The sequence below is a fragment of the Heterodontus francisci genome, chromosome 6, assembly GCF_036365525.1.
Source record: "Heterodontus francisci isolate sHetFra1 chromosome 6, sHetFra1.hap1, whole genome shotgun sequence".
NCBI lineage: Eukaryota > Metazoa > Chordata > Chondrichthyes > Heterodontiformes > Heterodontidae > Heterodontus > Heterodontus francisci.
This window is the reverse complement of record NC_090376.1, coordinates 38,522,051-38,538,520: the sequence shown is the minus strand read 5'-3', so window position 1 is coordinate 38,538,520 and position 16,470 is coordinate 38,522,051. Positions and strand designations below refer to the sequence as shown.

Below are 16,470 nucleotides of genomic sequence, written 5' to 3'. Positions count from 1 at the left end.
AGAGATAGTCAAACACTGGAGGTGATGAAAAAAGAGCCACAAGTCTGAACTATGAAGAAAAGGTTGATTTAACATGAGAATTTGAAAGGTGACTTAGAGGTAGCTGCTTACATCTTTAAGTTGGAAGTTCTCCTTTGGATTGCCTTCATCTACCACTCTTGTAAGTGGAGCTTGTGTTTTCCCTACAAAACAGAACATGCCTTTACCAACTCAATATTTAAGTAAATGTAATATGTTTGGGATAGAAATGCAATACTGCACTAATGTGCCTCCTGGTTTGCTGTAGTCATGTGACCTCTACCATGAGGCACTCACTGCAGGCAGCCATCACATGTTCAGTTCAATAAAGACACAGTACAAGCAAGCCTGTGTCTTGTGAGCTAGTAACATGGTGTCAGAGTGGAGCTGAGATTGAGTGTTGAAGAGCTGTATAGAAGCACAGCTACTAAAATAGGAACTCAGAAATGTTCAGAGCTGATGAAAGCCAGTAAATGTCACAGGAAGCCACAGAAAAGGAATAAAGAAGCAGGCCACAGCTGAAAGCACTGAGTAAGACACAATGGCTGCAAATTTTCCTCTCCCAGCACCAGTCTAAATGAAAGGTGATATGAAGCAGAGCTGGCAGTTTTTCCACTCACAATGGCAAAATTATTAAATTGTGACAGATTTAATGAACAAACCAGAGCTGCTACGAATAGCTACATGTTTATCACTGTTGGGGAGAGGCTGTTACAAAATGTATTCTACCATAAATCTCTCTGAAGAACAAAAAAACAGGCAGCAGAAATTTTGAAAACCTTGAACCTTGAACCCCAACATAACTTATGGTACGTGTTCAATATTAGGGCCCAAGGTGAAAAAGAGTCCATTGATCAATATGTGACTGAATTAACACAGCTTACAGAATCCTGTGTATTAGTGCATCTAAAAGATGATCTAATTAAAGACAGGATTGTATTGGGCGTAAGAGATCCTGCAATGAGAGCACGTCGACTGAGAGAAGACACACTTACTCTCAGGAAAGCAATCGACATGTGCAGAAGCGCTGAGGTTGTAAATCAGTAGTTAGAGCATATTCATGGCAGAACAGACCAGGCCTTGCATTATGCTGATAGACATTCCCGGCCGAAAGGGCAGAAGGATCACGGACAAAGGGTAGGATGCAAATACTGCGGAGGACATCACACAAAGTAAAAGAAGGCATGACCAGTGTGGGGAAAGCAGTGTTCTCACTGCAAGAAGCTGAATCATTTTGCACATAAGCATTTGGCTAGAAGGAAGCACAACGAGCAGTACAAGTGGTCACTGGAGAGATATCAGCCGAAGATTCTGAAAAATCACAATACCCCATACAACAGGTTAGTTCAGTCAGGTTGATAGGTGATAAATGGTTTGTGACTGTTGGAATGATGACTGCAGAAGGAAAATATCAAGTCAACATAAAATGTCAGATAGACAACGGTGCATCATGCAACATCATGACCTTCACAGACCTGTGTAAAGTGGCTCAACATGGCGATCCAAAAATGAAGTCCTCAAAAGTAAGGTTGAGGCTATGTGATGGCACCATATTAGTATGGGGTGGCGCAGTGGTTAGCACTGCAGCCTCACAGCTCCAGCCACCCGAGTTCGGTTCTGGGTACTGCCTGTGCGGAGTTTGCAAGTTCTCCCTGTGACCACGTGGGTTTCCGCTGGGTGCTCCAGTTTCCTCCCACACCCAAAGACTTGCAAGTTGCTAGGTAAATTGTCCATTGTAAATTGCCCCTAGTGTAGGCAGGTGGTAGGAGAATGGTGGGGATGTGGTAGGGAATATGGGATTAATGTAGGATTAGTATAAATGGATGTTGTTGGTCGGCACAGACTCAGTGGGCCGAAGGGCCTGTTTCAGTGCTGTATCTCCCTATGACTCCAGTACCAAGAGGAGAAATTACTCTGAGAGGCCAATGCAGTAACAGGAGCGAAGATCTGGAGTTCCAAATCATAGATGGTTAGCCAGAGCAAGTCTAAAGCTTGGACTGGTAACCCTTAACATACAAAAAGAGATTTGCAATGTGTCGCAGCACACTAAACCATTGACCATGGAACAGATCCTAGAGGATATAATAATGTGTTTACAGGTTTAGGATGTCTTCCTGGAGAATATCATCTCTAAGTAGATGAGAGGTTAAGATCAATTCAGCTGCCCTCAAAGCCAGCCTGAAAGAAAAGATAGAAGAGCTGGAAAAGTAGGGAGTAATCAAGAAAGTGACAGCTCCTACAGAATGGATTAGCAGCATGGTAGCAGTGAAACTACCTGGAAAGCTGAGAGTATGCATCAACCCAAAGGATCTAAATAAAGCTCTGAAAAGATCTCACTACCCCATGCCAACCATCGAAAGAATTTTGCCACAATTTGCAAAGGCAAAAATCTTCACTACCGTACATGCAAAGAATGGTTATTGGCACATGAAGCAGGATGAAAGCAGCATCTTTCTAACTACATTCTGGACGCTGTTTGGGAGATACAGATGGTTGCGCGTACCGTTTGGCATTTCCACAGCTCCAGAGGAGTATCAACCCAGACAGCATGAGATAGTTAGTCATCTTCCCGGAGTGGAAGCTGTAGTGGATGATCTGTTAGTTTATGGCTGCGGAGACTCAATGGAAGAAGCTAATGCTGACCATGATCAAAATCTAGTGGGACTGTTAGACAGAGCTTGCCAGATGAATCTGAAGTGAACAAGAAAAAATTGCAATTAAAGATGCCCGAAGTCAAGTACATAGGCAATGTACTGACAGCTAAAAGTCTTCGCCCGGATCCCGAAAAGGTGAGAGTGGTAGCAGCGATGGGGCAACCAACAGATGTAAAAGCAGTGCAATGAATTGTTGGATTCGTCAACTATTTAGCAAAATTCTTGCCCAATTTGTCATCAGAGTGTGAACCATTACGCCAACTCACTGCCAAGGACGTGCAGTGGTATTGGGGCACAGAGCAAGAAGCAGCATTCACTAAAATCAAGCAACTAGTGATGGCAATGCCAGTGCTGATATACTATGATGTAAATGATGAAGTCATCCTGCAGTGTGACACCAATGAGAAAGGACTTGGAGCAACCCTAATGCAGCAAAAACAACCGGTTTTAATGGTTTTAAAGGCCATTAACGCAAACGGAATGACGCTATGCTGAGATTGAGAAAGAGTGTCTGGCCATTGTCTTTGCTGGTGAACATTTTCATTAATACGTACTTAGAAGAGACAAAGTGACAGTCGAGTCCGACTACAAGCCACTTCAAAGCATTTTCTCAAGCCTCTATTATCCGCTGCAAAGTGTCTGCAAAGAATGTTACTCTGGTTTTGAAATATCATCTGGACGTGACATATAAGCAAGGGAAACAGATGTACATTGCTGACATGCTGTTGAGAGCAGCACTCCCTATGAAGAAAGTAGAGGATGCTACGACTTAGTGTGAAATATTCCCGATCCAACGTGAAGCTGCAGCTCAACAAGCTCTGGAAGTCATCAACCCAGCAGAGACATTGAATCTGACTGACAAGCACCTTGCTCAAATCAAGCAAACTACCTAACAAGGTCCAACTCAACAAATGTTGCATGAAGTAGTGATGAAAAGATGGCCTGACAGCATCAAGGACACTCTTGTGGTCACAAGAGCATATTGGCCATACAGAGATGAATTGACAGCCCAAGATAGCATCTTGTACAAAGGAAATAGATTCATTATCCCTGAGGAGTTGAGAGGAGAGATGCTAAAGCACATCCATGCAAACCACCAAGGAATTGAGTCAAGTCTGAGGAAGGCAAGAGAAGTGCTCTACTGGCCAAACATGAGCAATTAAATCAAGGACCACATCAGCCAGGGTAGTGCGTGTAACGGGTACCAAGCTAAGCAAGCTAAAGAGCTGCTGATGACACATGACATACCAGACAGACCATGGATGAAGCTGGGAGTAGGCCTCTTCACTCTCGCTGGAACTGATTATCTTGTCACTATTATGACTGCCGGGAGGTAGACCAGCTGACCTCAACTACTACTGGTGAGATTGTAGAATGCCTGAAAGCACACTTCGGTCAGTATGGCATTCCAGATATCGTGATGACCGACAATGGCCCTCAGTTCACGAGTGAAGAATTCAGCCGCTTCATAAAAAATTGGGAAATTCAACACCATACATCATCTCCACACTATCCCCAGTCCAATGGAAAGGTTGAGGCGGCAGTGAAAATCGCCAAAGGAATCATGAAGAAAGCAAGCAAATCCAGCACAGATGTATACAAGGCAATCCTTGAGTGGAGAAACACACCTACTGAAGGCATAGAAAATAGAAAGTAGTCGGGTACAAAGACTACTGTCACACCACACCCAAACTTCTCTTCCAATAGCAAAAAAGCTACCGAAGCCAGAAGTAGTTACAGGCGCGAGTGACAAAATCAAGATGAAACGGCAGAAAGCCAAATTTCAGTTTGACAAAACTGCCAAACCATTGCCAGAATTGAGCATTGGAGCGCAAATCAGGGTACAAACCTTCAACGTTCTCACCAAGAGTCAGCCCAAGTGACAATTTGCGACCTGCGTTGAGCAGTTGTCACCTTGATCGTAAGCGGTGGAAGTGAACGACCAGATATACCCTTGCAACCGCAGGCACATAGACACAACTGGAGAAGCTGTTTCTTCACTTCAGGCGGCCAATCAGGAAGATGAGAACTCACCATCTGCACTGACCACATAACAACCATCAGTCCCAGAGATCTAGAGCACCCCAACAATGGAAATGGAACAACAACAGTTACCACTGCAACAACAAATGACATGGGAACAACACTCCCCAGAGAAGGAAAATCACCTAGATGAACAGCCAACAACATTGCACCATTAAGAGACTAGCATGATTTAAAGACGATCAGCTGGATTTTATAAGCTCGTCGCCGAGATTGGCTGCACAGGCGCCGACACATTTCTAAAAGGCTTCGAGACCTTCAATTTCATTTAAATATTTAAAGATATAGTTAATTAAAATGGATTCAACAAAAGTAAATAAGAGTTTCTAGCCCTTCTCCCACCCCCCCACAATAGCCAAACAATTCATTCCTTGCCCTCTCCCCCACAAAATACCTTGTGCACCTGACCTTCCCCCCCCCACAGTTCATAAACTGTGAACTTTACCCCTTCCCACCATCCCCTACACCAATCAGATGAGTTTGACCCCCACTCCCCACCTCTCTGGCACTGAAACGCTTACCTGCTCCCCACTCCTCACCACTGTTACGCCTAGATGGGGTTCTGAAGGCACGGGAGTGCCGGCCACCAGCAGCAATATCGTTCCCGAATGCACGGCAGGAGTGGGTAGGTCATCAATTCTTTAATTTAAATACATTTAAATATTTAAATACGGATCCCGTCGCAAAGCAGCGAGGTGGGGGGCCGCCACGAGGTCTCACCACCGCCGACAATATGGGCCGGGCCTTCCTGGCGTTGTGCCTATGGCAGGCCTCTGCCAGAGGCATTTTCGGCCCCCCCAATCCCCCCGGGACCCCCGATGTCGCGGGGGGTTGTAAAATCCAGCCTTATGTGTGCAATGTATGTGCAGAGACTGACAAGAATAACGAACTACTGATGCATGAGAATAGTTGTGTGCATAGTGGGTAACTTGGGCAACTCACAGTGTAGATAATAATGCATGCAAATTTTTGGGTTTTTTTGTATGAAAGGGGGATGTTTGGGATAGAAATGAAATACTGTACTAATGTGTCTCCTGGATTGCTGTAGTCATGTGACCTCTATCATGAGGCACACATTGCAGGCAACCATGACAGGTTCAGTTCAATAAAGACACAGTACAAGCAAGACTGTTGTCCTGTGAGCTCGTAACAAAACAAGACTCAGGTTGTCTCTGTATTCCGACTTACTGCAATATACTATATGCGTCCACATTGATCTCCTCGACTTTGGAAGTTGAAAGAAAATAGACTGTATCAGACTGTAGTTCAGACTATGAACCAACAGACAAATTTATTTAACAATGAACCATACTTAGTACACACAGTACATTTACAGTATTTATAAAGTTTACTATTCTCCTCAAAAATATCAGAACAAAGACGTTTCTCCCATATTAACACTCGACATAAAGATGATCCTTGAAACACGGTCACTCAATTCTTATATGATGAAATAGCACCAAACAGCTTCTTATGCTCTCTGTACCCCTCAGACCCTCACACTAACTGCTACCTTGGAGAAAGTCAATCTCAGACATGCATTTACACCCCTTAGAAGATACTCCAAACAAGATATTAAAATTTACCTCTCATAACTACATTACATCATCAACTTGCATTTGTATAGTGCCTTTAACGTACTAAAACGTCCCGAGGCTCTTAACATGAGATGGTCATGTATTCATGTTTTGAACTGCACAAGATGTTTGTCTCAACCTCTTTGAATGATCTATATTTACAGGAAATTAACATTATATAGCAGGAACACTACTGGAAAGAATGACAAGGACTCTACGTTCTGCAGACATTTTCATATTGCACCTTTCTGATGACATTAATATCAATATTAATGTATTTGGCATATTAGCCCACAATGTATATTATTTGTGCACTGCACAACCAGTTAGCATGGCTGGCTTTAACCCCAGTAATGGGGACATTAATGACAACACTGAAATCACAACATTATTTGGCAACAGTGCAGTAGAGTAGTGAGCTAGTGTTCCAACACTGTGGAACAGTGTGGTAGAACCTTCCCTTGTGCACCTATAGTTGGTGACATATTTAGTATTTTATGTCATCTACAAGAACAGGCACTGAGCAAGGCCCTGCTTCTACACAGAGATGGAAAATAGAGGCAACTTCTAATAGCTATGTCTACAGTACATGGAACTAATTGGCTTCCCTTTATTTCATATCTAGGGAAATCTCAGGAGACCTGGTGATACAGGAAAGAAATTCAAATATGTAAAAATGGAACTAATGGAATTATTAAGATTTTAGCTTTAAAGCATAGTCTGTGTTGTGTAATAAAGTAAATGTCTCTTTGACCATGATAAAGTTGACATTATATCATAATTAACCTTATGTTTAATATGTTAATTACCAGGCACACTCCAAGACTTGGCATATCTACAATGACCATTTCCGCCAGTCTCAGCAAGGTCATGTGTCAATTGCTTTGGCTTCTCATTGGGTTGGGCCAAAGAATGGGGACATTAATCCTGAAGCTGTGCAGCTATGCCAATGCTCCATCAACTCTGTATTAGGTTGGTTTGCTAAACCAATATTCATAGATGGCGATTATCCAGCGTGTATGAAAGATAACCTCAAATCTCTGCTGCCAGCTTTTGACGATGGAGAGAAATTGGAAATACAGAAAACAGCTGACTTTTTTGCACTTTCATTTGGGCCACTGAGTTTTCGCCTTTTGGACTCAAAACTGTTATTTAACCAATCAAAAAAATATCTTCTGAGACAGCTTCTCTATTGGATTCACACGGAATACAACAACTCAAAAATATTCATTGTAGAAAACGGTTGGGATGACAGCAGCAGCAGTACAAAGACTGAGGATGTTTATAATATGTATCCTTTAAAGAGCTTTCTCATGGATGTGCTGAAAGGTAACATTCTACCATTTTACTATTGTTTTTAAAAGTTCCAACTTAAGGACGTTTCATTTATAATGTCTTAAAATGAAATATGACCATTATTAAATCTTTGCAAACAGAAAATAAATCAAACATTCTACCTTTGATACAAAATAGTTCACCTGCAGGAATATCTGAATCTACTAGATAAGAACATAAGAAATAGGAGCAGGAGTAGGCCATTCAGCCCTTCGAGCTTCCTCCGCCATTCAATGAGATTATGGCTGATCTTCTACTTCAACACCATTTTCCTGCACTATTCCTGTATCCTTTTTTTTATTCATTCATGGGATGTGGGCATCGCTGGCTAGGCCAGCATTTATTGCCCATCCCTAATTGCCCTTGCGAAGTGAGCTGCCTTCTTGAACTGCTGCAGTCCATGTGGGGTAGGTATACCCACAGTGCTGTTAGGAAGGGAGTTCCAGGATTTTGGCCCAGCGACAGTGAAAGAACAGCAAAATAGTTCCAAGTCAGGATGGTGTGTGGCTTGGAGGGGAACTTGCAGGTGGTGGTGTTCCCATGCATTTGCTGCCCCTGTCCTTCTAGTTGGTAGAAGTCGCGGGATGGAAGATGCTGTCTAAGGAGCCTTGGTACGTTGCTGCAGTGCATCTTGTAGATGGTACACACTGCTGCCATTGTACATCTGTGGTGGAGGGAGTGAATGTTTGTGAATGGGGTGCCAATCAAGTGGGCTGCTTTGTCGTGGATGGGGTGTCGAGCTTCTTGAGTGTTGTTCGAGCTGCACCCATCCAGGCAAGTGGAGAGTATTCCATCACACTCCTGACTTGTGCCTTGTAGATGGTGGACAGGCTTTGGGGAGTCAGGTGGAGAGTTCCTCGCCGCAGGATTCCTAGCCTCTGACCTGCTCTTGCAGCCACTGTATTTATATGGCTACTCCAGTTCACTTTCTGGTCAATTGTAGCCCCTAGAATGTTGATAGTGGGGGATTCAGCGATGGTAATGCCATTGAATGTCATGGGAAGATGGTTAGATTGTCTCTTGTTGGAGATGGTCATTGCCTGGCACTTGTGTGGCACGAATGTTACTTGCCACTTATCAGCCCAAGCCTGGATATTGTCCAGGTCTTGCTGCATTTCTACACGGACTGCTTCAGCATCCCTTGATGCTTTTAGTATGTAGAAATCTATTGATTGCAGTCTTGAACATAATCAATGACTAAGTGTCCACAGCCCTCTGGGGCAAAGAATTCCAAAGATTCATCAGCCTCTGAGTGAAGAAATTCATCCTCGTCTCAGTTGTAAATGGACTGCCCCTTATTCTGAGACTGGCCAGGATTTTATTCTAGGCGGCGGCGAGCCGTCCACCGACTAAGAAGTCGATGGCGAACCTGCTTCTGCCTGGCCTAGGGATCCGACCGGTATTTTGCGGGACCCTGGGCTCTAATTAATCTGAGGCGGGACTTCCATCTGCTTGAGGTAGGAAGTCCCGCCTAATAGAGCTGCTGGCCAATCAACGGGCTTGCAGCTGTCTGTCCCAGCAGCGCCACCGGGAGTGGTGGCCACTGCTGGGACTGCACCCAGCATCGTGAAGATGTCGGGAAACCCCGGAACGCAGATAAGTTTTTGTTGCCTCGCCGGGGTGATCAGTCGGGCCCCAGCGACGCAAGGGTGGTCGAATGGGGGGACTGGAGGGCGTGTTGGGTTTTGGGGCTGGTTGGGTCATCGTGGGTGGCCCTCTGTTGGGCACAAGGTGCCCAATCATGAGGGTCCCCCCACCCCAGGCCGTCAGAAAACCACCTGCTTTTGTCAGGCGGCTTTTCTTGGGTCTAGGACGCCTGCTTGCCATGTGTAAAATCTTGTTAACTGGCCACTTAAGGGCCTTGATTGGCTCTGCATAAAGTGGCGGTGGGAAGGGGTTGGGAAGGGCCCCCTGAGCTTCCCGCTCCATTTTATGCCACTCCCCGCCACCATCCCGCTCTTTGGGGGGGGGCGCAAAATTCAGCTCTGTGTCTCCTGGTTCTGGACTTCCCCAGCCAGATTTAAACACTCTTTATACTACTAGATCAGAGAAAGGAAGGACTTGCATTTATATAACCTCTTTCAGAATCTCAGGATGTCCCACCAAAGTGCTTTACAGCCAATAAAGTACCTTTGAAATGTTGTATTACAGAAAATGTGCCAGCCAAATTGCCTCCAGCAAGGTTGTACAACGAGCAATGAAATAATGATCAAATAATCTGTATTAGTAATGTTTGTTGAGGGATAAATATTGGCCAGGACAGGAAGGAAAACTGCCCTACTCTTTTTCAAATAGGGGATAAGATGGAGCCTCTGCTAATGTTTCATCCAACAGGTGGCATCTCTAACAGTGCAGCTTTCTGTCACTTGGACCCACAACCTTTTGATGCAGAGGTGGGAATGCTACCAGTGAACCAAGGTTAGCACCTAAATTGAGCAGTGTACAATGTGGGGCTGGATCTTGTTCTCCCCCAGGCATCGGGTTCCGTGGCGAGGATGGGGGGAGGCCTGAAGATGGCTCTTGCTGAGGCTCACCACGGATCTCGATGCCATGAGGGCCTGGCCCGATCCTTCATGCTGCGGCAAGGCTCCATGGCGGCACCGCAGCTGCTGGGCGATGGAACCACAATTAAAATATTCAAATCAACAAAATGAATGAATTAACATACACTTACCAATTGATCGTGAGGGCCTGCTGCGATCTTGAGCGTGGAGGCTGGCGCTCCCGCGCCTTCAAATCCCTGTCTGGGTAAAGGTGGCGCCACACTGGTGGGGAGGCGGGAGGAGGTAAGATTTTCAGTGTGGGAGGGAAGGGGATGGGGTCAAATAAATGTAATGGCTGTAGGGGATGGTGGGCAGGGTTGAACTGTAAATGTTGTGCAGTTTGGGGGGGTAAAAGTCAGTTGTTAAAGGTAAGTGTTTTGGGGGCAAAGGGCAAATAATTAAAGGGGAGATGAGAAAGGGGTGTTAGAAATGTATTTATTTAATTTTGGGGTGTATGTCTTTAAAAATTTAAATTCGGCGGCAGGGGTGGCTGCCCTTTAAAAATGGAGCCAGCGCCTGCGCACAGGCAGCTGATGTCATTGCTGGGGACGGACAGCCTGCCTCCTCCACGAGATTGGGGGGGTGTGGGGGGGGGGGTGGGCAGGCTACCCTGGCTATTTAAATGAGCCGCCGCGCTTAAGATTGCGGATGCTTTTTAACATGTGGCCCACACAGGCAGGGCCACCATTTTTTAAGCTCGCCACCGAGTCCAGTGGCGGGCTCTTAAAATCCAGTGCTGTGATATAATCATTATCTGTTGTGCTATGGCACATGTAGGCCCAGATTTTGCAATGGTAGCGATAGCGAAACTGTCAGCGTTCACTGTGATCCACTGAAACTGACAGCAATTTTGGAAGCCTGCACTTGTGGAATAATGTGGCAATCCTGAAGTTGCTGTCAGTGATTCTACCCTTTTCCAGAGGGTGCACTGTTGAGGCACCCACAATTGCCCTCAGACTGCAATCAAAGGGAAATCTATGAATTGACGAGAAATTCCACTCTAACGCTATTAGTCTTATTGTAAAAACCCTTGAAAATATTACACCTGTTGAATGAGATGTAACTGTTTTTAATGGTGTATGAACTTCCTAATTACAGTTAAACACCCGCATTGACCATGAGAAGCTACTTTTATACTTGCACAATGTCAAATTTCTCCAAAATGATAAAACAAAATTCCACATATTCTTAATCTAAACATAATTTATTTTGCCATCCATAAATTTAAATTAAAAATGTGGGCTATTAAGTGCTTTAACTTCCTTGTTTCTTGTGTGCAAATGCTTAAATGTAATTGGCTGCTTACCTACTTGCTGACATCACTGTTGCTGTATGCCGAGACATCCCCTTTACTTGGCGCCAGATTTGAACTGGCATCGGGAAAGGGGAAAACCACGCCACAGAGATTGCTAGATCTTTGTGGGAAGCTTTCTTCGAGGTCAGTGGTGAGTGCCATTGCTGTGTCACTGACTGCAAAATCCAGCCCATAGATTAAATGATAGCGATGAACAAAAGTTTATGTTTTCAGAAAAAATCATTTCACCAGAACAGTGCTTCTCTGAAAATAAACACTTTTACGCATTGATAAAAATAAATTCAATGCTTTCATTGTGAAAGTATGTTATGGAAGTAATTGTATGAAAATGTTTAACATCACCTTAAAGCAGAGAAGGTGAAGAGGAGATTCAATAAAGGTGTTCAAAATTCTGAGGGGTTTTGATAAAGTGGATGGGGTGAAACTGTTTCCGTTGGCAGAAAGATCAGACTCCAAAGGACACAGATTAAAGATAATTGGCAAAAAAAAAACCCAGAGAGGAAATGAGGAGAAATTTTTTTACACAACGAGTTGTTATGATCTGGAATGCACTACCTGGAAAGGTTGTGGAAGCACATTTAATAGTAATTGTCAAACTTTTATAATTCAAAAGGAAGAATTTGCGGAGCTGTGGAAAAAAAGCAGGGGAGTGAAAATAATTGGATAGCTCTCTCAAAGAGCTGGCACAAACATGCTGGGCCAAATAGTCTCCTTTTGTGCTGTATGATTCTATGATAATCACATACAATTCATTTGTTCATTATTTTAAAAAGATCATTGCCTTCATTAAAATAGAAGAGTTGCAACAAAATTTCAAGGCCATTGATCTTAAATCCTAAGTTCTCCCTTTTTGAAACATTTTAGAGAAGAAAAACAAACCAAGGGCACACTTCCATAATCAAATGAATCATCCAAGCTCATACAATTCACATGGAAGTTACAAAATGCATGGAGAGTGTTGATAAGGCCCAAGATGAAATGCTTCCATGGATCTTTGCAGCTAAAAGCTATTCAAAGGTGATGAAATTACTCATGGAGGAACAAGAGTCATAATGATCTAATGACAGGAAACCCCTACAGTCCTGAGGACAGCAGCCACAATAATAGCAACACCCAACAAAATATAAAATATGGGTGGGAACGTGAATAGAGCAATAAACTGAGCTGGCAGCTCAGCAGAATCAAGCAGTATCCTAACATAGCAACAAGGTATAATTCAGAATTCCCACCCCACCCTGCAGTCTGGCCCCCAACCCACTCCTCCCCTCAAGCTCCTTACTGATGGTAAATTCTGTGAGATGAAGATGCTGTTGCTGTTGACACAGCAAAAAAATCAAATGCGATGTTATAAAGACTATCTGTACATAGGTGATGGTTAAAATGAAGAATTCTGTGCCACAGACTTTTTGTTTGGCATAAATGATTTTTTAAAAAGAAGTAGGAATATTAAAGGTTGTGGAGAATGGGCAGGAGAATGGGATTAGGTAAGGTGGTTCAGGTGGAGAAAAACACCACAGCAGACTTGATTGGTCAAAAAATCTGTTGCTGTGCTGTAACATCCAATGATTCTAGTTCTTTTTTTCCCCCACAAGCTACTTGCTACTGGCAGCTTTATTTGGCTGAATAGGGCAGAATAGTTTTCAGAGTTATGCCATGACCACACCAATGTACCTCTACCATTGGTCAGCGGGAGGCACATTTCCACAGGGGTAATATCAAGACTTTGTTACCCCGGAATAAATGGGTAGATTCTCAACTTGCCACCTGGGTGTAAAACTGGCAGTGTGGTTCCTTATAGAAACTGTCCAGTTTTCATTTCCATTAATTTCAGTGAAGTATTGTACCAGTTTTACACCCAGGCAGAGTTGAAAATTTTCCCCAGCATAGTGCAGGACTCCATTTATTCACCTATCCCATAATTGCCTTATGCAATTGCTCAAAACAATCACTTTTGTGATGATGCCTGGTGACAGGACTCACACTACAGCCAGGGAGTTTAAGTTGAACTTAAATAGTAGAAGTTCACTTAATAATAAACTTCCCATAAAAAAAAACAGAAACTCCACTGTGAGTGGTAAAAGAGTTCAAATCCTTGAAACGCTGCAGCTAATTTAGGTACAGTAAGCTCCCACCAACAGCAATGAAATAAATGCCCAGGGTAATCTGTTTTAGTGATGTATGTTGAGGTATGAATGTTGGCTAGAATACCTTCCTTTTACATCCATCTGAGACCAAGTCCCCATTTAACGTCTTATCCGAAAGACGCCACCACCAACCTTGTACCTGCATCTGCTGAGATCAGGAGGGGGTTCTGTCCTGGGCTTAATGTAGGTGTCATAACTGAGGAATTGCAATGAAACCTAGAAGGATTGATTATCATTCTGGATTGTCCTTTATCAGAGAAAGCGGTGATAAAACATTTTTGCCTACCTTTATTTTCAGGCCAACCTGGCCACTCTGGCTCCCCCTGTTGGAGCAGCAGGATCGAGATTAGTATTCCTCGACAGGACAGGTGCTCCTGTTGTGATGCTACAGGCACAAGCACCTGCCTATATTATTTAAATGACCGTTTCCCTGGTATTTGGAATGGACTCACAGCCAAGTCAAAGCAATAGGTGGAAGTTTCATTGGTGATGCAACAGTAGTAGGGCTGGTGGTTTGATACCTTTTGAGTGAGTGTACTAGGGAGCTGGACAAGAAGAGACAGAGAGAGGAACATGTCTGGAAAGAGAGAGAGAGACTGGGAGAAAGAGCATAGTAAAGTGCATTCTCAAGGCAACATGAATGACTGAATTGCATCAATTCAGGTCCCATAGTGTGAAAAACAAATGAGGAGCAGCCAAAGCCAGCCAGAGTGGAGGAAAAATAGAGAATTACATGGAATTTACAGCACCGTAAGAGATTATTTAGCCCAAATGGCCTGTTCTGGTTATTATGCTCCACAAGAGCCTCTCTCCACCTTGCTTCATCTCACCCTTTCAGCATAACCTTCTACCCCTTTCTTGTTTATGTATTTATCTAGCTTCCCCTTAAATGCATCTATTCTATTCACTCGAACTACTGTGGTAGCGAGTTCTTAACTAGAGAGAGGGATGGTGGGTCTGAACAGGAACACAAAGGTTGTGGGAGAGGGAGAAAACACAAAGCACAGCAACGGAAAGTTTGGGAAAATAGGAGGCAGGAAGAAAAACTATAAAAGGGAGTGGTAGAAGTGACTTTCTACGGTGAATCCTGTGAGATAAAAGTGTGTTTCTGTCAGAGACATCACATAAATAATTAAATGAGATTTTGAAAAGGGTTTCTGCACACAGAGGTGGTTAGAATGTGGAATTTTCATCTAGTCTAATAACTCTCTCCCTCTCTTTCATTAAATATGGAATTTGGATATATGTTTGCTACCAATAATAGTCCATGCACCTGAACAATTCTTACTTGGTCATGAGCATCCCATTTTTGGTTATTACAGGAGAAAGGGCTAAAAAGGGCAAAGGTTATTCTTTTACGAAGAAATATTCAAAAGCGTACAATAGTTAATGTAAGAGTTTTGACCAATAAGACACTTATTGATATTTACAGATCTTGTTATACATACCTATCTGGAATTTAATTTGAGAACTCAAATCCCTCTTTGTACAGACTGACATCCAAAATGAAATGAAGAAACAAAAAAAAGTTGCTTTAAAGCCAAAATCAACATTCAAATACAGTTATATCACAAGGTGTCGTCAATTAAAAAAGTCAGATCTATCAAATAAACAGCAAGCAGTGAAATCTTGCCACTAAGTAATGAGTCTTATTCTTGAATAGAGATCTGCTCTATTTGAATGAATACTGACCTGCCAATTAACCATCTAAGTACTTGAAGCACTTCGCTACTTCTAATCTGTGATTTTTTTTTCTAGATAGCTATCATTCATGATGAAGTTTTCATGATGCCCAAATTTAGCCTCTTCCATCTTTATAATATCAAGCACCGTTACATGAATGGTTCAAAAATCTAATCTGATTATCTGTAATGTATTAGAAAATGTTGACTTCAAATGGAAGTCAAGAAATAATGGAACCCAGCATCAAGCACAGGGCTTTTTTAAAGCACATTTACCTCAACTTATAAGCATTAGAGTTTTAACTACAAAGATTTGAATCCCAGCCATAACTGACATTTTTAATCCAGATTCTCTAGAAGTTGAAATTTTCTCATAATAGTTGGGGCATAAGTTTTTAAAAGTATCGAATACCGGGTTTAAAGTATACTGCCTAAATAACCCATGATTCAGTTGGTAGCGCTCTTGTTTCTGAGTCAGCAGGTTGTAGGTTTAAGACCCATACTATGACTCGAGCATAAAAATCTAGGGCTGAATTTTATGAGCCCCTCAGCGTCGGGGGTCGTGGTGAGGGGTGGGGGTGGGGGGGGGGCCCGTAAAATTCTGCCGAGAGAGGCCCGCCTCGACCCCCGACGTCGTGAAGGCACGGCCAGATATCAGAGGCGGCAGCGAGGCCTCGGTGCGACCTTCATCTAATTATTTATTTTTTTATTCATTTATGGGATGCAGGTGTCACTGGCCAGGCCAGCATTTATTGCCCATCCCTAATTGCCATTGAGAAGGTGTGGTGAGCTGCCTTCTTGAACCGCTGCAGTCCATGTTGGGTAGGTTCACCCACAGTGCTGTTAGGAAGGGAGTTCCAGGATTTTGACCCAGCAACAGTGAAGGAACAGTGATATAGTTCCAAGTCAGGATGGTATGTGACTTGGAGGGGAACTTGCAGGTGGTGGTGTTCCCATGCATTTGCTGCCCTTGTCCTTCTAGTTGGCAGAGGTTGCGGGTTTGGAAAATGCTGTCTGAGGAGCCTTGGTGCATTGCTGCAGTGCATCTTGTAGATGGTACACACTGCTGCCACTGTGCGTCGGTGGTGGAGGGAGTGAATGTTTGTAGATGGGGTGCCAATCAAGCGGGCTGCTTTGTCCTGGATGGTGTCGAGCTTCT

The 16,470-nt window shown here is 43.5% G+C and overlaps 1 protein-coding gene across 1 annotated transcript in view; it reads left to right on the top strand.

Annotated features, from left to right (window-relative positions):
• The window catches only part of kl (klotho), a 129,132-nt gene that overhangs the window by 52,999 nt on the left and 59,663 nt on the right, over window positions 1-16,470 (top strand). The window contains exon 2 of the mRNA XM_068034407.1: window positions 7,105-7,621. Within this exon, the coding sequence (XP_067890508.1) occupies window positions 7,105-7,621 (517 nt within the window). The remainder of the gene's footprint in view (window positions 1-7,104; window positions 7,622-16,470) is intronic.